Source organism: Strix uralensis, chromosome 2 (genome assembly GCF_047716275.1).
Source record: "Strix uralensis isolate ZFMK-TIS-50842 chromosome 2, bStrUra1, whole genome shotgun sequence".
Taxonomy (NCBI): Eukaryota; Metazoa; Chordata; class Aves; order Strigiformes; family Strigidae; genus Strix; species Strix uralensis.
Window position 1 is genome coordinate 72,324,146 of NC_133973.1, and position 22,888 is coordinate 72,347,033.

At 44.2% G+C, this 22,888-nt stretch overlaps 2 protein-coding genes across 2 annotated transcripts in view; one reads left to right on the forward strand and one right to left on the reverse strand.

Moving 5' to 3' along the window:
* Positions 1 to 21,494, reverse strand: part of COL4A2 (collagen type IV alpha 2 chain) — a 146,631-nt gene extending 125,137 nt beyond the window's left edge. Inside the window, exons 1-3 of the mRNA XM_074859288.1 lie at positions 21,403 to 21,494; positions 20,993 to 21,096; positions 20,795 to 20,855 (exon numbers count right to left, since the gene is read on the reverse strand). Coding sequence (XP_074715389.1) covers positions 20,795 to 20,855; positions 20,993 to 21,036 — 105 coding nt within the window. The 5' untranslated portion in view covers positions 21,037 to 21,096; positions 21,403 to 21,494. The remainder of the gene's footprint in view (positions 1 to 20,794; positions 20,856 to 20,992; positions 21,097 to 21,402) is intronic.
* An 84-nt stretch (positions 21,495 to 21,578) lies between these two features.
* The window catches only part of COL4A1 (collagen type IV alpha 1 chain), a 131,280-nt gene continuing 129,970 nt past the window's right edge, over positions 21,579 to 22,888 (forward strand). The window contains exon 1 of the mRNA XM_074859289.1: positions 21,579 to 21,878. Within this exon, the coding sequence (XP_074715390.1) occupies positions 21,816 to 21,878 (63 nt within the window). The 5' untranslated portion in view covers positions 21,579 to 21,815. The remainder of the gene's footprint in view (positions 21,879 to 22,888) is intronic.

The following is a 22,888-nucleotide window of genomic DNA, read 5'->3' on the forward strand; positions in this document are numbered from 1 at the left end:
GGGTGTATCTATTCTTTGAATTCACAAATTCAAACCTGTGCAATCACTTCTTTCATTCTCCTGTTATATACACTCTCTCCCATAACACCCTAGCTCCAGCATCCTCAGCCAGAGCTGCAGATATCCTATGGGCTTCTTTGCAGTATGTCTGTGCTAGGGGACAGCAGTAGAAATGGGTACTTCTGATTTTGCCTACATGCAGATGGCGACTCAAGTGAGCAGAGCTGGAAGCTGCCATCTCTGGCTGGCACACACATACCACTTTCAAGCAGTGTGCCTATATGGCTGTTTCGTAAAATAGTCTGGGAATCACACAGGAGACTGCAGTAGAAAGAAAACGGAAGTTATGTCCATTTGGACTGAAAAATAACAGTCACAAACATTTGGCTCCTTAATGCAGCCTAAGTCACGAAGCAGAGGTCAAACCAGCCTGTCTGCAGGTATTAGAGATCTGGAGTCCCATCACTTGTGTTGGCCCATGAAGGGAAAATGTTCATCAGTGCTACTCCTGAGACCTGTGGGAAGACCTGCTACTCCTGTGTGTGGGAAGTCCACAACAATAAAGTAGATAATTTGTAATACTTATGCTATATAACTGCCATAAAACTGAGGTAGTTGTAACAGCAAGACTGGGTTGGAGGAAAAAAATGTGATGACTTGCAGAAAGCAGAATTAGGAAACCTAAAATCTCAAGGAACACACTCAAAAAAATAGAAATATCATTTGACTGCTACTCTGAATCTTCTAACTTCACTAAAAAAAAAAAAAAAAACAGATTAACTTCTGTACTGCTGCTTTTTCTTAAGCAGAAGTATGCAAAGTAGCTTTAAACTTATCTCTTATCTCTATGCTTGCTGTATATGGAATTTTCCAGAGGAATTTGTCCAGCAGATGTTTTTAACTGGAGTTGGTTAAAAGCATGATGAAGCCCCATCAGGGAAAATAAATAACAGTGTTGTGACACTAGGAACTCAGTTGTTGTCATTAGTGATGAAGAAAGATAACTGCCTGCCCTAAGCAGGAGTGTTCTGGTGGTCTCAGTAAAATCTAAGATGGAGGAAAACAAGCTGGACTGAGTTCAAGGAAGCATGAGTATTGCCTCATACACCAAATTATTACAAGCCTCAATCAGTTATTCACCAGTCTTCAACATGACATTTTAGGAGCATTTGCTGTGTATCTGGAAACTAAAATATCTGGAAAAAGAAATTGACTGTCATCTAACTGGAAACTAAGAGTGAAAGGCTGGGGTCCATGGACCTTTAAGATGGAAAGCATTTATCCTACAGAGGAGTTGTGCTTCTTAAACTATTGAAGACAGTCACAGGGGACACAGAAGGGCTGGGAGGGAGAAGGAATTGGCCCCTCTGCACATTTCATGCTACCCTTGCAGCTTGTTTCTTCCAGGCTGAGGAAGAAAAATGCCTGGAGGAAGAAATGGGAAAGAAATTCTACAGGGAATTTTGTAAAGACTTCCTTCTCTCAGTTTTCTCAGAGAAAAAGGTGACCTGAACTTTTAAAGATAAAATAAATGCTCCATGAAGCCTCATATGAATCAACTTCTTGTCAAAAAAGCCTATTCTTCTACATGCAACACTCTTAAAAAAGTTCCTACGGAACAATTTAATATAATTAGTTCCATCCAATGTGCACAGCTTCACCACTGACGTGCTGCTTTTGCAATACCAGAAGCAAAATTGAGCATGACTGAACTCTTTTCCTGCAATGTCATGTTGCCATACAAATAGTAACTGGCTTCAGGCTACAACATTGTGCTGCCCTTTGAGTCCAGGTTAGCCTGTGCAGGGTGGCTGCACTCTCGGGCCTCTTTGGAGAGGCAATGAATGGACACTGTGGGTGGTAGGTTCCCACAGTGCTAATGGTCACAGAAAAAAATGAAGCAAGACAGAGGGCAGGGGAGGAGGAAAAAGAAAGTAGGACCAAGAAGTGGAAATCTATTATATGTCCACAAAGCTCAAAGGGAAAGAATAAACAAAGCACTATTATTCCTTCTGTTGCTGCTTTTTTTTATAATTCATTTTCTCAGTGTTTTTTTTTTTTTAACTAGATTTCTTTCATCTTCCTGTCTCCTGATCTTTCTTTAGCAAAAAAATACCATGTTGAGATGCACTCGAGCTTAAAAATGATTAAAGGAACCACAATGTACTTATCCTCCCAAGTGCCCCTTTGTGCAGAGGCACTTCCCTGATTCCCTGCTGACTGAGGACCAGGGTGTTGAGCCAGGTAGCAAACACGCGGTACGGAGCACTTCAGCAGGCACAATCCCTCCTCCACTTGACCCCGGATCACCACAGAGAGTGGAATGGGGGCATCACATGTCTTTCAGGGAACCCCCCAGCTCCCTGTCCCCAGCACTGGGCAAGGTCTGAGCCAAAGCCATCTCAGGAGAGGCTGTGGCAGATGCTGATCGCTGCTGGCAGCCGGCAGCAGCTTTCCCCAGTGGGCAGCTTGCCCCAGAGATGCATTTGAGAAGGTGGAAGATGTTTCTCGTTACAGGCGTGTGATTGCAACGAAACACAGCTAAGCTGTGCCCTGCAGGTTCATTACAAATGAAAGCCTCACAGTGATAAATAAAAGTGCCTGGGGATTTAATGTGCTTGGAGGCAAAGACGTGAGTCTATGTTAACATGCACAAGCCAGCAGTGTTTTCTAAATGACAAGTGGCCACGGATACCTGGAAGATCAGGTGCGCGGTTGAGACACACCTCAGAAGGGCCTGTTTAACACTAATTGTTGCCTGTGCAACCAGAGAAGAGACACAGACATCTCCAGAGGACAACCAGATAAAGCTGTTGTGCCTCCCTAGACACTCACCACGCAACTGGCTCAGCGGTGCCGGGTGGGTAGCCCCTCCCTGGCAGTCAGCCTAGACCTACTTCAGAGCCTTTCCATGGCTAACGCTGGGCAAGGGGAAGCCAAGCCTTTTGAAAAGCTGACTTCTCTGAAGCACCTTACGTTGGACATTTACTCTTGGCAGTACTTTGACCATTATGAAGGGGAAAACCTTGTATTAATGGAGTTTACAGGTTGACAATTTACATCAGCAAGAAGGCAACGAGATTTTCAGGTATAGAGCTTGCTTCTTCTTGGCAATGTGGAGAAATTTTTCGATTAGCAGCCAGCAAAAGGAGTGATGGATGTGTGACGTATTCAGAAGTATGAAAAAAAATGCTAGGAGATAGAAATGCATGCCTGATAATGTCTCAACTTACTTGAGAAGGTTTATTTTACTGTCCTAAGTGTGGAATTAGTTTCTATAACAGAGTTTCCAGGAGGTCCTATTATTATATTGTAACCACTGAATTTATAGTACTTGAGGGAAGGCTTCCTTCTGTTTCTTGGGACACCTCCCAGGAGAACCTGGCACTGGAATGCTTGACTCAGTAAATACTTATTTTTGGTAGTATAACCTTCTTTCCAGCAAATGGGTGACCTTTGGTTATTTTTGCAAAAGAAGAAATTTGGATTTATCTATCTGCACGGTATTCTTTAATAGGCTGGAAAAAAAAAACCCCAACTTTTCCTAAAAGGAGACTTTGAAAGATACTAAATTTTGTGAGTTATTAGGGTATAATTAAAGAAATGCACAGAAGGGATCATTTTCCACGTAGGATGAATGACATATATTATATAAGCATGTACAGAGAGGGAAAATTTACAGTTTGATTAACCCACTAACCCTGTCCCAGGCAAGATAACGTTTCAGAAAATACCTTCTCTATACAGAAAATAGGACCTCAGCCAAAAGGTGGACTCTTATGAATAGGTTGTAAATAGTCAGAAAAGCCAAAACTGCCTTTACTGTGTGCTTCTTCATGAGTTCAGGCAAAGATGTACATGTTCCAATACATGCTAAAATAACCATTTCCAAAGAAGCAAATACTTGGTTGCATGATATTCTTATAAGGCAGTGAGGCCATCAAACAAATTCTTGATTTTGAAAACTGTAAAGTCAAAAGAGGAAACAGCCCTCAAACCAACTGTATCCAGAGAGATGAACTTTACAACATAATACTTGCCAGTGAATGGTGACAGTACTTGCATCCTTTCGGTGCAAGAATGGCTGCACTTTCTAAGTACACTATGATTGTTTCTTTGCATTATTTTATCACAAACACACCAGTTAGGTAACACACAATCTCCTCTTCCTATTCCCATTGTCTTCCTCTATAAACTTAATTAAAAAGTCTAACTGGAGAGAATTGTTTGTAAACAATTGTAAACAATTCTCTTCAATGGGATGACCTCTTTTCCTAGGTATCAAGTATCACAGTTTGAGTTTCTCTCTTCACCCTGTGAAGCCCGTATTAGGAAACAACAAAGTAAACAATAGAAAGAAAAGAGAAAAACCCACCAAGCTCTAGACCAGCTTAATTTAAAGATCTTAATCTTAAAGAAGTTAACTGAAATAGTGTGGTAGCTTTTCTGATTAGTCTTAAGAAAATACTGCAGGCTTTCCACAGTACAATGCACTCCATCCCAAAAGCACACCAAATTTCAAATGAATCTGCATCCATATAAAGAAAAGATGCTGCATTACGGATCAATCCTTAATCTGTATTAGTAGTTCTTAACAGACTTATATCCAACCTTTTTATAACATCAAAACTATAAGAAAATGTAACAAAAATAAAAAGAGATATCTGCCTCTGTTCCTGTAGAGCTACCACCTGCCTTTACAGTGGTACTTTTAGTGCTGATCTGTGCTGGATGGAAAAATCTGGTGCTACCTATGGAGAATGTATGTATACTGGAGTCTCTGGGGAAAAAACCCTTTTATTTGTGAAGAGGGACTAAATTCATACTTCCCACCATTGCAAATTTGACAATGGTCATCACGGTTAGCTGAATGGATTTAGATTTAAGATTTAGGATTTTGCCACTGTGTAGAGTAAAATTGCATTGACTGATGAAATTTTAACCTGACAAACGTCAAGTTATACTGTTCACTGTAACAGCATCTTGGTCCTACTCCACACGCCAAAGAAGACAATGAAGTTAACATCAGGGTAACGTTACATTTGTGAAAATAGGCCAACTGATGAATGATACATATCTGAATTTCCTCATTTCCTTCCACAGAAGAATTTATTATTAAATGTAAAAACACAAGGGACCTATGTGAAAATAAGTAGGATTGGTGGTTAAATAATTTTAAATTACCACAACTATCTTCAGAGAAAGAAAAGTCAGGAGAATTAACTGGAATTCATTACAGTGTAAGGAGTAGGCACACCAATCTCAAGTTACTATTTTCAGCCTAGTACACATAATAGGACAAGAGGGCAAAGGTAGAAATTAAAGAAAAACAAATTCCAGCCATCAGGAAGCATTTTTCACATGAGAATCATAAATGTTGGAACACTCTATCAAGTAAGGTTAATGAGGCTAACAGCTAGCAGCCAAGGAACATAAAATTAGATGGCATCATGGGTGGATGACAAAAAAGGAAGCAATTTTGTAATTATCCTGAAGGCAAGAATGCTTCCAATGCACTTTGCATACCAACATACATACAAGGCCACATTTGCCTCTCAGTTACATCTGCAAAATCCGATAACCATCCCTAGGGGAATTACACAGCATCAGTGACAGGATAACCTGGTCCATGGGTTTTATGGAAGGTATGTAAAAAATGAGAAGGGAAGGGTTAGTTTTCCTTAATTGGCTGTGATTTTAAAAATTTTCTGATTTGCTGTACTTTGCAAATTTCTTATACTCACTTACAGTTTTATACAATTAAATGATAACTAAGAACTATGAGAAAATCTATTCTTGAAACTGTTCTCATGGAGTAACAAAGATCACTCTTTGACTTGATGCTGCATGACACTGTGATTATGAATCATGTACGAAATTACCATCCAACAAAATCAACACAATATATCTTACATGGGTTTAAAATAGTTATTATAAATGTGAGATGAAATTTCAGTTAAAAGAGACGTGGGTTTTTAGTGACACCCCATAATGACTGATTCTTCACCCAGTAGTGAAGAGTATAATGTTTTCACTGACAAAATTCTCTGATGTCATGAAGATGGGGCACAATAAAATTAAGTAGAATCTAGATTAAATGCTAAAATGTGAGCAATGAAAATACATTTTAGCACTGCCCATTGTAAACTCTTATCCATAAACAAAGAAACTTGGGGCACACAGAGTAAAAGAAACTCTTTCTGGGATATTTGTTTCTGTGACAAGAGGCATAACAGGGTCTTGATAATCATAGAATCATAGAATCATAGAATCGTTTGGGTTGAAAGGGACCTTAAAGATCATCTAGTTCCAACCCCCCTGCCATGGGCAGGGACATCTTCCACTAGACCAGGTTGCTCAAAGCCCCGTCCAACCTGGCCTTGAACACTTCCAGGGAGGGCGGCATTCACAGCTTCTACGGGCAACTCGTTCTAGTGCCTCATCACCCTCACAGTGAAGAATTTCTTCCTTATATCTAACCTAAATCTATCCTCTTTCTGTTTAAAACCGTTACCCCTTGTCCTATCACTTTACTCCTTGATAAAGAGTCCCTCCCCATCTTTCCTGTAGGCCCCCTTTAAGTACCGGAAGGCCACTAGAAGGTCTCCCTGGAGCCTTCTCTTCTCCAGGCTGAACAACCCCAACTCTCTCAGCCTGTCCCCATAAGGGAGGTGCTCCAGACTGTCAGTTCAACATGAAGTCCCAGTACCATACTTCAGTGAAAAGAGATAATACAACATTTGGCCATATAAAGTGAGTAGTACAGAGCAGAAATAAGGAGGTTATGCAATTTTCTTAGTTAAGACTAATGAAATGCTTGGTCCATTGTGACTGACAATTTCAAGTATGAATTGAAGAGGACTTGGAGAAAAGCCCTAGAGAATGGTCAAAGACTTGAAAAAAAGGCTTCTTTAGTGACAAATTGCAGGAGGCTAATCTGTGTAGCTACATGAGAAGAAAGTGAGAATAGGGGTTTGAAACAATTGTTTCACCAGAAGCAACTGTCATCAGCAATGGTGTCAGACATCATGGACATGCCATTCTCCCAGCTCCATGTCTGGCCTTGTAATGCTCCAAAATGGGTTAAATGCTATAAGCCACATATATATATGTAAGTATCTACATAATGAAACTAGTAATGCTGAGCTCTTTCATCTACCTTGCAAAGGTGAAACAAAAGCTCAGAGACAGATTTTAAATCTAGATCAATGTGGTCTAACATCTGTGTTTGTTTATTGTAAGAGTAATCAACTACTGGAACAGCTTAGCAAGGGCTGTGATAGACTCTCAGACATCAGAAAAACAAAAAGTACAGATGGGATGTTTCACTATAACCAGCACTGTAATTCAAACATGAATTAAATTCAGGAAATTCTCACAGCCTATGTTGTAAATATTAGTCTTATTTTATACATTCCATGTTTTTCTTTACACCAATACACCACATGAATCAAGTGTACTCTGTCAAACTGAGTCTGTACTTTCAACTGATGATAGGCAAGGATTGCAGATGAGAGATAAGAGACCTAACAGTTTAGTGCTATAAGTCTTACATTAGAAAGTGCAATATCGTGGAGTGTCATAGGATCGAAATGAATAAAATTCCCAGCTGGCTGCTTGAATGATCATTATTTAAGTCAAACCCCAGACATAACTTCACTGGTTGATAACAAATGTAGGTGACCAGTTTGGGGACATATTCCGACTCACTCTTCCAGGACCCTATCCTGAACTTCTGGTTCCTAGAAATTAAAAATTGAACCTGCTTATAGTAAAACATTTCTCAGCTCAGACAGAGACATATGACATACAACTACAAAACCAGGAAAGCCAAAAGATGTATGTAACGTTAAGTCACTCATTATTACCTATGGGAGGATTGGAAAGCAGGACTTCAGTTAACGATTAACATGAAACCCCACTGTCAGCACACACAGGCAGCATTTCTATTAATTGTTACCCTGAAAATTAAATTCAGTCAAACCTATTGTGTTCTGCTGCATCTCCCAGCAACCAACAGAAAAGTTCAAATGCTTATGGCCTGACCCAAAGTGTGCTGAAATCCATTGCTTTAAAGGGGGTTTCTACAAATATGCTGCAATCTCACTTTAAAAACTGACTGAAAACATTAGACCATCTGATAGCACCAACTTAAATTAGAATTTTCTGTTGAAGACAACATGCTGTTCTGCTTAAAAGCTGGTGGCACGAAATGGCTCTCATAACACTGCAGTTAATCATTACAAAACAGTTAAGCCAGGAAAGTATTGTGTTCTTCAGCCTTAGTTATTTAGAGTCAAAGCAATTGGTCACATGTTCTTAATAATTAGACAGAATCCAATGCAGCAGGTAGGAAATACAGCACAGAGATTCAAAAACCTAGTTTCAAATGATCCACCTTGGATACTGTATCAGGCCTGAGTAGCCTGGGTTGAAGTGTGTTTGTAAAACTTGGTAGAGGAATTCATTACGAAAGATAGCTACAGAAACACAGGGCTTACTGAAAGTAACTTTTATCTTGGCAAGGCAGCCAGCTCAGTAACCTGTAGTGATGGAAATCAGCAGGCAATAGCATGCTACTGTGAGTGTGGATGGATGTAACATTTCTGTCCTTGTTATTTTCAAAGTTGAGAGGTGTTACAGATAATGTAATGCAACTGCAGCATGGATGTCTGTACTGAATGCTAAGGACGGGAAAATGGTTAACAGCCTGCTTGTATGCTAACAGTGAGAATGAGTTCCCTCTCCCCCATATGCTTGGCCAGGCAATACACACCTTCTGCGTCTCGCAGACTGGGGCATGGCTCACCTGCACCATGGCTGCAGGAAGACCAACACCATGGGGATGGACAGGCAATGAGTCCTGACTTGCTTGCGCTCCCTAGTTAGTCAACTACAGCTCTCATGTTGGGGTTACGTTTTGAGTCAGTCCATGTGGCTCTGCTGTTGCAGAAGCTGATGGACAGTTTGGCACCCATGCATGAAAGAAAAGAGCTGCGTGGGTCTACAGTGGCCAGTGTTTCCAGGTCTCCCACAGGTTGTGAGCTCTGTCCTGCAGCTGCACCCCTTCGGGAGCTGCTCTCTGCTTCTGCTTGTGAAATGCTGGAGCTTCCCCTTTCCTCAGGTCTCCAAGTTTTCTGGTATTTGTCTTGCTGCTTTTGGACATGCAGAGATTTTGGGAACAGATCATCAGATCAAAAGGTCAGAAGTCTTTCCTGCTTGTGCTCTGGAACACTGTCTTTGTGTACATTGCTCATTTGAAAGACGCAAGGGACAGCTGACGTTACTAACCAGACTCTCTGCAAAGGCTAACCAGACTATCTAAAATTACATTCGGTTCTGAAGTGCCAGAAAAAAGGAAATTTCTTCAAGCTATGGCAAGACTGAGTTGGTCTTTCATCCAAAAAAGAAAGAAAAAAGCAAGCAACAACCTTGCACTTTTAATTCACCATTTTCCTATGTCCTTTTGTAGGAAAACAGTACTCTCTTTTGACAGTGGGCAACCTTGGAAGTAGGAAGATACAGCAGAAATTCTGAGATTGAACAGCAAGATTTCTGCAGCTGAAACACCTTCAGGGCAATCAGACCACAAAAAGACAACAGAATGGTCCCAGGCCTGGCTTCTCAGCTACTGAGGAATAGGACTTTCCTCACAGAAAAGAATAAATTTATGTTTACAGAAAAGCTGCAAACAGTAGAGGATCTTGAGAGTTGAATAGTCTTAGGACAGTCTCTGTTCCTCTTTAAATAAAAAAAATCTGTTTCTTCTCGATGTACATAAATGGGTTTGGGAACTTGACATTTCTGCACAGATGAATGCATTACCATGGGGTTGCCCATTATCCGCACGCAGCACTGTAATCTCTCTACAGACTATGTCTGCAGGGTAAGTAGTGAAACTGCTTGGCATGGGCATTTTCATATCCCTTTATCTCCTGAGAAGGATGGGCTTTAATCTCATCAAATTACTTATACTATTCTGTGAAGTTAATTGTCCTTGTCTTAATGAAACATTTTTTTAAAAGCCTAATGAAAGATTGGTAGTCTCAAGGCTAAGAGTACATGGCCGGGGTGGATCTCCGTCTCTCATTCATAACAAATGATGTCTGTACTTCAGTTCCTCTCTCCTTGTTTACACATGTTACTGGCTTTACGTAAGACAGTGAATGATACATGACTAACATGGAAATCACATTAAATGAAAATTAAATACCTTGAAGAAGTAGTAAAAATTACATCATCCCTAATCTGAGATGGTATACTTCCAATGAAGCAGCTGACAAGCCTGGAGTTCACCTCATGGAAACTGGATTCTATACACAAAGAGCTCCCAACATGCCAGTACGATGTTTCTGACTGTCTGTGATTTGGTCATAGTAACTGCTGTATGTTTTTCCTTGGCAAAAAAAAACAAAAGACCAGTTGGTTCAAAGCATGAAGCCCTGCATACCTATTAAGCAGTGCAGGATCATGCAAGCATGTTGCTGTAGGGCTTGCAGGGATTCCTTACTCAGACAAATTCAAGACTACAGTCCCAGTCTTCAAAGTGATTTATGATCCAGCCTCAAGCTACCTTACTAATCACCAATCTACTCAATGGTGATCCTATGTAGTACTGTGTCCCTAAGGGACAATACAAACCTTAAGCAAGAGATTGGAGTTGTGAAAGCAGAGGTAACATTTTCTTGAAGTTCTCTAACATCTCAGATTATAGAACATACCTTACAAAGAATGGCTACTATCTTATCCCCTTGAAGGCACAAACACGAATATTATGAATGAGTAACAACAAAGAGAGTTTAACATTTTCCCTCTTACATAGAGAAATAATCAGATCAGTACTGGTCAGAGCACGCATTGGATGGATGGTGTAAGATGTCTGGATGTTAATTTGATGGCATAAATTCATAAAAGGAAATCAATGTTAAAGAAAAATCTCATTTTTTTCCAGATTGTTCCCTAGTCCATCGGCCATATAAATTTATTTAGATAATAATCCCTTGGAAGGGATTTAGTAATAGATAGTTTGATATGTGAAAATAATACCATATTTCACACCCTATGAGTTTAAGTCTGGTTATTCATCGGAAATAGGTACTGATCCCCTTAGTCCCTGGGTCACTGAAAGGATGGAGTCCCAAGAAGTCCTCCCCCTATCCCCTGTGGCTGGGGCTAAAGCTAAACAGACTACCTTATAAAATACTTTTGTTGGGTTTTTTTTAAAAGCAATATTAATAGCTTCATAGATAAGGTAGAGCGGCTGTGATCTGCCAGACGAATCAAAACTGTTGCCACAGGCAAGGACTGGAATAGAAAAGTAAGAAAGAGATTTGGACTGGAAGCTGCCATTGCATGACTGAAAACAGATAAACCCCAGTTCACAGCAGATGAGGACAATTAAACTCCTTACCTTCTACTACCCACCCATACTTGACTTTATTCTAAAACCAGAAGGTAAAAGACTACACTTTTGCCATTCCCCACATCTGACCACTCCAGGTAGTTCTCTCAGGCAGCTGAAGGAGATGCACTGCAGTGTTCATACTCTCCAAGAACAGATCAAAGTGCAGTTGGGAAGTGCAGCAACAGCCACCAGAAAGCGAGCATGTAGCCAAGTGCTACATACTCTAGTCACTGTCCTTTCCTTGGGAAGGACTACTTTTCCTAACACTTAGGCATGACAAAGAGAACTAGTGAATGGTTTTTCTGATGCCTCTGCTTTTGCAACTTGATTTGAGGCCTGTTGCCATTTACATCTATTTGCATGCTTATTTTTGTCCTTTATTTTACTTACATGATGTAGATATCAACAAATAGGGCATGATAATGCCATGAAACATCACATGAAGCTTAAAACAAAACTATCAGGAGGGGTTTTGGTTTTCCTTGGCATAAATCTCCTATTTGAGTGGGCGAAATAGCAATACCATTGCAAAGCAAGCCGCAAGTATTCAGAACGCCGACATTTTCTGCACCTCACCATAAAACAGCTCAGTTCTATTTCATCCCTACTCACGTAAAGCTGTTCAATACACTGATGCATGTGAGAAATGAGTGTGGGCCCTGATTTCCAGCCAATTAATCTGTCACAGTCTGAGGCACCCATGCTCCATATCTACATTGATATATTAAGTAGCCCCATGCCCCGCAGCTTGACTGTCTGTACTGTTTTGCTATCAGAAAGGTCCTGTGCATGCCTGTTGCTTGGGCTAGGAAGCTTTTGCTTGCTTTGCTTCAGCAAAGACATTTTTGAGCATGGTGCAGGAGTCGGCATAATGTAAGGACCATGGGCAGTCTCTAAGGGGCCACCCTGTTTTGGAAACTAAGGAGGCTAATTAGCAAGGCTAATTACAGTTATGGACATGGACAGACTGTGCCAGTTGACCACAACGACAGAGAATACACCTGGGACTTTGTGGTTACTGTAAGGGACACAGCCAGAGAGGAAGCAGCCCATGGACTTTAGTGAGTTAAGAGATAACAGATGTGCTGGCTACCTTGTGGGCACACACAGAGGACAGAAGATTTGGGCAAATTTCTACCTATGCCTTTCTACCTACTCTTACCACACACCTGCAAAGCACCTGGGGAAAACCCAGCTTCAGCCCCACACCACAAGAGAAATGCTTACATTTCCCCATTCATTTCCTTCTTCCAGCCAGCGTCACTTAAGATTTTCCAAGTGTCATGCAGAGACATTTGGGCTGTTTCCAGCAGACCATTTCTCTGGCTGCTGGCTCAGGGAGATATGTAGGCTTCCCATGCTCCGCGGCCCCAGCAGCTATTCCCAGCCCTGTGCGGGAGCGGCATTCCTTTCTGCCCACTCCCTTCGCTGCGCTCAGCCCTGGACACGCCAGCAGCCCTGATGAGCAACTCCACTCTCCTCCTGGAGTTGCTCCCCAGGGTCTCCGCACATGTGTTCGGGGTGCCGTGAGACTCAGACCAGGTGGCTGAACGTCAATTACACAGGGTCAGCGAGGCTACAGCTTGAATGTAAAAATGCCTTTCCTCATCTGTTTGCAGCATGCCCGGGGATTGCACAGGCGGAGCAGTAGGAGCCAACGCTGTGCTGAGAGCGAGGCACACACGAGAGCGACGGGGAAAGCCTGCTAAGCTTTCCCAGTTTCCTGCCCCTACCTTAAGAAACAATTCTGCTCCTCACGGCTGCAAGGCGCAGCAAGCGTGGGCAGGACCTGAAGACGGAGACTCCCGCAGTACAGGCAGTGAATTGCCGGTTTGTACAGATGCTTTTTGTTCTTTTTTCTTTTTCTTTTTTTTTTTTTTTTTGTCCCTGATGAAGAGCGGGTTTGTTTCCAAGCCTGTGTTTCTGCAGGAGGCCAGGGCGTGCAGCGAGGGGGTCAGGCTCCTGCCAGGCCAGGAGCCGCGGCCTCCCAAGGATGGGCAGGAGGGCAGCTGCACTGCTCTGCCTGCCACGCCGGGCAGCGATGGCCGGTACACAAGCTCCAGGAGCCGTGTTGGACGTAAAGACTCGCGAACTTAAACCTGAGGCAGTTAGTTGTTTTCTAATGACACAAACAAAAAGAAGAAAAACAAAACAAAACCAAAGAACCCATTTGCAGAACAGGACAAATGGAAGGGCTTGTGCTGTATCCAAAATATTTCACTTTGCCTGACATCCCTTTTTTGTATACAGCCTGATTATGCAGTCAGAAGGTAATTTTGACCAGCAAAGAACCTTTAAAAGCCTTGTGAAATATAAAGGCAAAGTACAGTTGGAATAAAGAATTTATTACTTGGCTCCATCAACCAATGGTGAGAGGAGGTGTGGGCACGATCTGCAGCTAAGACCTGCCAAAAATAAGCCAAGCCCTATTTATCTGAATGATCTTTACTTGCTGACTTCAGAAAGCTACTTCAAAATAAAGGTTGGGATCATTTATGAATAAATAGGACGTCTGAAATATCCCAGTACATCCTTGGTAACTGATCTGATCTAAATGTTCTTCTGATCTCGCATGTCTAAAATAAAAATAGAACGAATTGGTAAATTTATGTTGAAACTCCTTTTTTTTCCTTGACAAAAAGTCCTTTTTTGAGGAACGTCTGCTCTGTCAGGAGAAAAAAACCCAAATAATGCTGCCCTTTCAATTCATGCAGAAGGCTCTGGTCAATTTTGAAATCCTGTCCTGGCCCTCCTAAAACATGCTAATTTCCCTAAAATTTCCACCGAAATTCAAACTTGCACATCTGCTTTTCCAGCGCACACATTTCCTGACCCCCACCCTCCCCACCGGCCGGCTGGGCTGCAGTGGGACCTGCAGCCACCTCCGCCGCCGGCAGCACCTTGAGCCCCGCTGCCCCATCCTGTCCTGTCCCATCCTGCCCCAGGGAGCCCCAGGGCCGGCCACCCGGGCACAGGGCCAGCTCCTGGTGCAGCTGTGCAGCCTGCCCTCACAGAGCGGTGTGAAATGAGCTGTGTGGGAAAAAGGCTGTGAGAAGTGGGGCTTCCCCCTCGGCCCGCCAGCAGCTTGGGGTCAGCCATGCCTGTGCCCGGCCATGGGTCCCCCTGACCTCCACCTGTGGGCTGATGTCCCAGCCTGGTCTTGGCCTGTCCCCATCCCCATGGCCCTTCCCAGACCTCCAAGGTCGTGTCTGACCCTGGTGAGCACCCGTGGACACGTTGGGTGCTGCAGGGATGTGCCAGGAGGGTGAGGGCCCTGCCCACCTCCCTATCCTCGAGCTCCCCATGCTGCCGCTGTGAAAACCACGTCCGCATCTCCCCTCGTTCCCAGGATGTAAAGACTGAAACATGTGTGTTCAGAAAATGCAGTAGCCTCCTGAAACACCGCTAACTGTTGAAGAGGCGGATCTGTGCTGCAAAAACATGATTGAGCTGAAGTATGTGCAATTACTCATGCAAATGCAAGTTTGCTTATTGACTTCTCCAGAAGAGCTTGCTACACATTGTTTCTAGGGTCTGAAGACAAGGAGCTACCCTTGCATGGTCATGATTCACACCAGCACCTTCAGCTTCCAAATGAACAAAAAAGGGCACGTGAAAATCAACAATGTTGGTCCTTAGTCACTCAGAAATGTTTGCATGATAAAAATCACATACTTTCACTGTGATCTGAGTCAACTGCTGCTGTCAACCAGCTGCTGCCATTTTAAAGAAAATAACCATTGATAAACATCAGGAAATACTGCAAATTTCACGGTGCTTTTTGCTCCTTAGGAGCAAACAAGGTACTGCAGAGAGCGCAAGCCATTAGTTTCCTAAGGGAGAAGAGGTTAGAGAAGATAAGCTGCCTTCTTTGGCAAGCAAAGATATCGCAACTGTAAGCTACTAAATTAATTTTGAACTCTCCCAAGATCTTGGATCGGTATAATACAATATGAAGAATGTTCCACTCCTTGACCAACTTTTGGCTTGGAAAAACAAAAGCAAAGAACTAACAAAGAATAGTCTGGTCTCAGACAAGAAATTCATTACTGCAAAAAGAAAAAAAAAGATCCACTAATACAAACTATGCTCTGAACTACTGAATTAAAATATTTATAACAAATGTGTTTGCTTATTATACTATAACTGAATAAGCCACAATGCAGCTTTACATTTCGGGTAAGGCAAATCTGTTTGGACTTATAAATAATTTTTTGCACTAAATTTTAAAAATACATGGTAGGTTTAGTACCATAATGCATAAAGACTTCCTGTGGTGCAATTACTACAAAATAAATCCCAGATGTGCTACTTTAAAAGCTCAAGGAAAAGCGATGCTGAATTTTTGAAAGCGCTTCAGCTACTTTCACAGTAAGGTGACAAAAATAACAAGATCATTTTATTCCATTATAGTTTAACTTGTCAGGGTTCTTGTCTCTCAATATCAACATTTTAACCTCTGAGAAATATGGAAAGCTGACAGAACTGTCTCTTCTCTTACCAAATGCAGCATGGCTATATGATATGCCATTTAATAACTCTAAAACCCAGAAGTACTCTGAATATATTATTGCAGACATTCATTGAGCATGCTTCTGATCTACTCACAAGAAGAAAGTGAATAAAGAATCTATGTGTGGCTTTGCACTGAGAGATCAAAGAACACGGACACGCACGAGAACCTCCTCCTCCTCATCGCTGACTCCAGGGAGACACAATATATTGCTTTTGGTGTAACCTGTCTTTGGTCCTTGAATAAATAACTTGAATCAGTGTTAGGAAATGACTGTATACAAAGAATAGTTTCTCTAATTTAATCCACACAGACATAGCAGAAGTGGCTTTTAAAGAAATCATCCTAGGAACAATGATTAATTAATAAGAAATTAGGATGCGTATTGGTTTCATAGGCATGGCAGCAAAAAATAATTTCAAGGAAAAATGTAAGGAATAACAATGGAAAGAGACATTTAAGGAGACCCTCTTACTGCAGAGTAGAGCAGGCAGCATACAAGAAAGAAAGGAGCAGAAATAAAAAATTCAAAGCTATGGACCATAACTGCATTTGCATGTATGAAATACGTGCAGTGAGTGTGGTGGTCTGCCTGACATCATACGATGCTGACAGGTGAAATCCTGGCTCTGATAAAAGAAAAAACAAAAATCCCACTTGGGCAGCCATCCTGCTGCCCATCTACAGCATGATCCACACTGTGACCCTCATCATGGAAACACCACTGCCAGATCAAGGCATGGCTGCTGGTGTCGGTGAAAGCGAGGGGGTTTGCCTTATGTAGCTGCTGGGATGCCACCTCCTTCACTCAGGACTTTTCATAGTTCTGTAACAGAGCTGCCCCTTCTTCACAGTTCCATGACTGAACATAGAAAGAATCCTCTCTGAACTACCCAATAATAGTTTCGTGGTTCAAAGAAATTTTGAATCAAGTGATCACATATGCTGGGAGGCTCCCCAAAATGCCGTTTTTTTGCAAGGTATCATTATTCTGTTGATTTTCTTATGGAACACCACTCTTACTCAAAGATGAGCCAAGCTATACACTTATTTAAACAGCCATAAATAAACCATGTCTGCCAGTGTGGAAATGCCTCAAATAAAGTTGTTCTAAAATGGATTGTGATGTTTCTTTTTGGGGGATCTCCTAGGCAGAGCTATTTCTGAAGCACTGAACAGGTAGGGAGTCTGGTATTTCCAGGAAGAGATGGATTCACTTTACATGCACTAATTAACATGGCAGAAGAAATCAATATGTCAGATTGACGACTCATTCCTAGATGACCTGGGCAGGATGCATGCACTATTACATTTTGCACCCTGTGATCCTAGTGCATACATTCACAGTGGACATGCCCAGCAGGATGGGCCGAGTGATTACTCCACCCTGTCTCCTTTCAGCCTGGAAATCCTGGCTTAACATAAAAAGTCCTCCTGTTTCAACCAGACAAAAGTTTCCATATGGAATAAAACAGGACACATCCGGGAAAACCTGGATGTAAGATAGCCACAGAGCATCGACACATTTTAACTTAGAGCAGTAACTTAGGCACCCATGTCAGCAATCTAATTTCACTATGAAGTCGATGATAGGAAGAAGTACATAGTACTGTTGGTTTTATCCTCTCTTTTAAAGGATTGTTGCTTCTGCCCTTTGATGACATTCCCCCTAATACATTCCCTTACAATGTCACAGAAGTCAAGTGAATTATAGCTCATGAACTACTTTGACTGTTTTCTTTCTATATAAATCTATATATCTATAGATGTTCTCTTTTTTAAATGTCAGTTGTGATCTGTTACTTGCACTTATTTTTGCTAATGTTATCCTAACCTATTCTCTCTCCATGTTCTTTCTTTTATCTGACAGTCATTCCCTTTGCTGTCATTCCATTGCTCTCACCAAAATACAGCTTGGGGGAAAAAAAAAGTAATTTTCATTAGGGGCAGTCTAAAACACATACTGAGGGGGCACCAATAAAATAATCGAATGTTACAAAACTACTTAGGAAGAAGTGTGCTTTGGGAAAGACAAAAGAAAAAAAAACAGGATTAGCAGAAGATACGTTCTCTCTGAAAAGAAAAAAAAATCCAAGAATTGTATTTTGGATGCAATATATTTGAAGGGACAGAAAGAGGGAGAAGAAATCTGCAAACTTGGCTAAACTTTGGGTAATTAACACAATTTATTTATTTAAGCCACATCAATTCTTAAATCTACAATTTAGAGTAGTTCCAAAGTTATTTGAGGCTTTTAACATCACCAGCCAGTGTATGCCAAAGAGTGCTAAAGGTAACTGGGGCCTGATCCACTCCATTTGGCTGTCTCTCCCAATATTTCCATTCAGGGACTCCTCTTCCTTAGTTCTCTTCAAGCCTGCAACCAGCATCCCCTCCTCTTGCCAGAGACACGACTTCTTCTTCCCCAGTCCTCAGATATCCTAAACATTCTTCTTCTTCCTCTCATTCCTTTCTCTGCTGAGAAACATCCGTCTCCCTAACATCTAGAAGCAGCCTGCCAGGCAAGACAGCCAGTCAAATGCTCTGAGTTCCCCTCTTTCTCTCTCCCTCCTTCCTGGCTTTCTCCTTAATCTCATTCTAGTTTCTTCTGATGCGCAATTTCACTCAATTCAACAGCACTTCAGCAGCTGTAACTCATTCACAGATATGTGGCTGTCAAACTCATCAGCTCTGCTTGTCTCATTACATGCAGATCCATGACTTTTAAGATCTGGTCCCCCAGACTTCAATAATTGATAGCAGTTTTTTTAATCCAAGCTAATAAAACACTTCATAACATTAGCACATTAATCTGTGTAACAAATAGTAGAAGATTCAATGTGTCAAGCAGGATTACAGTATAAAGAATATGACTGCCAGCAGCCCACCTGCAATTACTCAGGTGCTGCTGCTTCCCACACACACCTTCTTGGTCACTTTGCAAGCACGCTCGACTAGAGCTGTCACTGCAAGGAGCAAGCCCACCCCTCCTCCCACCCCCAGCCGCCTGCTCCCAGTCCCATGCCAGCCCAAGTTTCTATGAATACAAGTGGTGATCTGATCCAAGCTAAAGTTAGCTCTCACCCCTCTCCTCTTTTGGGGTACCGATTAGTTTAAACAAGTCATTTTCCAGTTCAGTTCACCACACGACCACAGAAGGACCTGTGGTGGCCAAAGGAAGGGAGTGGCATACGGGTGGAAAATTGGATAAATATTTTGGTGGCAATGCAGCTCTAATTTTTCATGACCGAACTTCCTCATTCACATTCACTGGGGTGTTTCATCTCCTATGGAGCCACCACCTTAGGAATGAATGGTTAAATCTGGGAAGTTAGTCCTCCAAGCAGGCCAATCTACTCTTCCAAGATACTCTGGGAAAACCAGCATGTGGAGATCCAAGCAGCCATGACCTGACTGCATCCACTAACTGAAGTAGCTGGAACACCTCTTTGGTGTACCGCTATGTTAATGCCTCAGCCTGCAGTCTACAAGCAAGAACACGAAGGAGAATGAATTAGACCATGCTACAGCTAAAGCTCAGGTATCACGCTACGCACTCTACAGTGCAACTTCATAAAAAGAAGAGTCATACCACAAACGCTGCCTTTTTATGTCAACTGATCCCAGTGATTCCATTACTGGGCCTAAAACACTTGCATTATCACCAGCCTGCTCTGGTTTCAATAGCGCGTGGTAATATTATCATCCATTTACCGCTGCTCAGCAGAAAGATGTTTCTATCAAAACATGGCAAAGAAAAGTAGCACGTGACACTTGAGGCCCTTGCTCACATCCCTTCCCATGGGGCTGTGGGTCCCCAGCCTGTCACCTCTTGCTCAGCCACAATGAGGGGAGACCAACCAGTCACGCAGACCAACGGTCAAGCTCTACGTGTCACCTGCAGCTTGAGGGCAAAATTATCGTGTGTTGCAACACCTGCTGCAAAAGCCCGAGTATTTCCCATTCCTTAATATGTTATGCCATCTCACAACAAAGATGTAACCACATCAGGATCTATAAGGAGTGCAAAGTCATAAAAAAGGGCTGAAAGTTGCAGACAGTAGGATTAAAATATAAGTAGGATAGCTTTCGAAAAAATGTAATCAAGGTCCCACTTGCACATGACCCACAGTTGGTGGCTGAGAAATGCAGCCACAAGCCAAGTCTCTGCAACCTTTCAGTCTACTATTCAGGCCTGATCCAAAGTCTACTCACATTAATGACAATCTTTCTATTAAATTCACCAAGCTTTGTAACAGGCAAATGTGGCACTCCCATATACGTTATCTCACTTCTTCCTCATCCTTGTGACAATGAGCCATGAGTTTAATAACTTCTGTTTATGTCAACACCTAGCATCCAACCACCTATATAGCACCAAACTTACCTATCCTTGGATTTAACAATTTAATTTAAACAACTTATTTATAAACATGCCTCTGATTTGTAAGAATAAGACATAGATAAGTCCTCAGATGAGGTCTGTACTTAACTGAAGATACTTTATTTGCAGGTTAACTTCTCCAAAGTACTCCCTGGTATAGCACTGCATTTTTGGTGCTTTTCTTACAAAAATGAAGAAGCTGGGGGGCTTGCTTCACTATTGCTTTAACAAATTACCCAATCTGAGCAAAAGTAACGGTGGAAGACTTCAAACAACATGACACCGAAGCCTTACAGTTCTCTGCTAAACATCATTTTGTTGAAGGCAGTAATCTGTAAGGCTTGCAGAGATGATTTGTTGGTTGTTTCTTTTAACGGAATGATACGATAAGCCATCTGGCAAAGGAAAATGCAGTTCCTCACTTTCTGGTACCAAGGAAACTGCTTTTTCCTCCTCTCTCTCCGCAGTAAAAGTCATAAGGCATTTTACTTACAGCATCCACTTTGACGGCTGACAGCACGACTTCCATCAGGATCAGCAGAAGCCCCAGATCCCTGCAGGGAAAGGCGAATAACCACGATATTGTTTTAGGCTAGCACAAACCAGGCACGTGATAGAACTCTGCAGTTAAAGGTGATCGTACGACTTTAAAAGAGTTATTTCCAAAAGCCTGCCGAGCGGAATTACTTACTGACAAATAAAACCACGCGCACTGGGAAGCGGCGAGATGTCCATTTTCGCTCCTTCCCTGCCCGGGGGCTCGGCTCGGGGCTTCCTCCCGCCGGACGGCCGCCCCTGCAAGGCAGAGCAGAGCCCGCACGTAACGCCGGTCCCGCCGGCGGAGGACCCCGCGCTCGGCGACGCCGCTGCCGGGGCAGGGAGCGGCCCCACCGGCGGGGCCGATCGGGGGGAGCGGGGGCGTGATCCGGGGGAGCGGAGAGCGGCGGCGTCCCGCCGGTGCGCGGCCACCCGCGGGGGCGCGGACCCCGACGGGCCGGGCAGAGCCAGCGCCCGCGCCCCCGGCCCCGGCCCTTGCCCCAGCCCCGGCCCCGGCCCTTGCCCCGGCCCCTTCCTCCGCCCAGCCCCGCGCCCGCTCCGCACCGTTGCCCGCCGCGCCGCGCCGCCCTGCCCTGCCCTCCCGGGCGGCAGCGGTGGTGTGGGGCGAGGAAGCGGCGCGCCTCCCCCCTCCGCCCGCCCCTCCGCGGCCGCCGCCGCCGGCCCGCCACCCACCCGCGGCGGGGAGGAGGAGGAGGAGGAGGAGGAACTGCGGCCGGCGGGGAGCGGGCGCGGGCGAGGTTGCGCCCTCCCAGGGTCCCCGCCCGGGGGGAGGAGAGGGGGCTGCCGCCGCCCATCGGTTACGGCGCGGCGAGTCCCTCGCCCCCGAGGCATTGCAGGCGCCGCGGCCGCCACGGAGGGGAGAGGCGCGCATGTGGGGCCGGCCCCGCGGAGCCCCACACTGAGCCGCCGGCGCCCCGCCTCCCAGGGACCGCGGGCGCGGAGCGGTGCGCGGCAGCATGCGGCTCTGGCTGGGCTTCGGGCTGCTGCTGAGCGCCGAGCTCAGCGCCGTGTCCGCCGCGGTGAGTACGCGGAGTGGGGGGGGTGTGGAGCGCGGCTCCGCCGGCTGCGCGTCGCGGTGCCCACGCGGGACACTCTGCCGGGGAGGCGCGGGGACGGGACGGGACAGGACGGGACGTACCCCCCATCCCTCCTGTCTGCCCCCGCCGGAATTGCGCGGGGCCTCCGCTCTCGGAAAGGTGGAGCGGCCAGGTGGGCTGGGCGGGGATGCGCGGTTGCCCCGCCGCTGCTGCGGGGCTGCGCCCGCTCGCCTGCCCTCCGCGGGCGCGGAGCGGGGCGGCCGGCACCGCGCGTGGGGCCCCGGCCCGGCCTCCCCACGGGCTGGCGGCGGGGGTCCGGGCTGGCGCCGTGGGACGGGCCCTGCCGCGCTCTCGCTCTCCCACGGCTCGGCAAGGAGCGCTGCGGGCGGGGGAGGGAATATAAGGCACGCACCCACCCGGGACATAAAAGTAGCAAGTTGTGTTTCCACGGTTTAAAAAAAAAAAAAAAGGTGAGCTTTTGTAGGGGGAAAAAAAAATAGTGGCTGATTGCTTGGATTCAAAGTGCCGTGCTCGCCGCCTTTGACCCCCGCAGTGGGCACTAGGCTGGAGACCAGGAAGGGTCCATGTTAATGGTTAAAGTTGAGCTTTGGCACCTTTCCCGATGGAGCCAGATTCAGCCACAGACGTTTAAAATCGAAAGCATGCAAGTAGTCTGAAAGTTTTGCTCAGGGAGCTAATTTTATCACTGAGATATTAGCTATCCGCTGTCCTTAAGTTAAAGGACTCTCTTTCCTGGCGCTCCTGAAGTATTTGTGCAGTTCCTTCTGTACCTCTAAGTAAAGGGTAGTTGACATTATAATTTGGAATAGGTCATCTTTTCGTGTGTCCTTGGCTTCTTGCATGTGATTAGGTTGATGCTGTAGTAGTGACATTCAGGGGTGCAGAAAACTCTTCAGTAGCCTCAGGCAGATGGATTTCTGTCCTGCTTCCTGCTATAAATGTAAGATTGTGTATTAGCATTTTAATCAGTA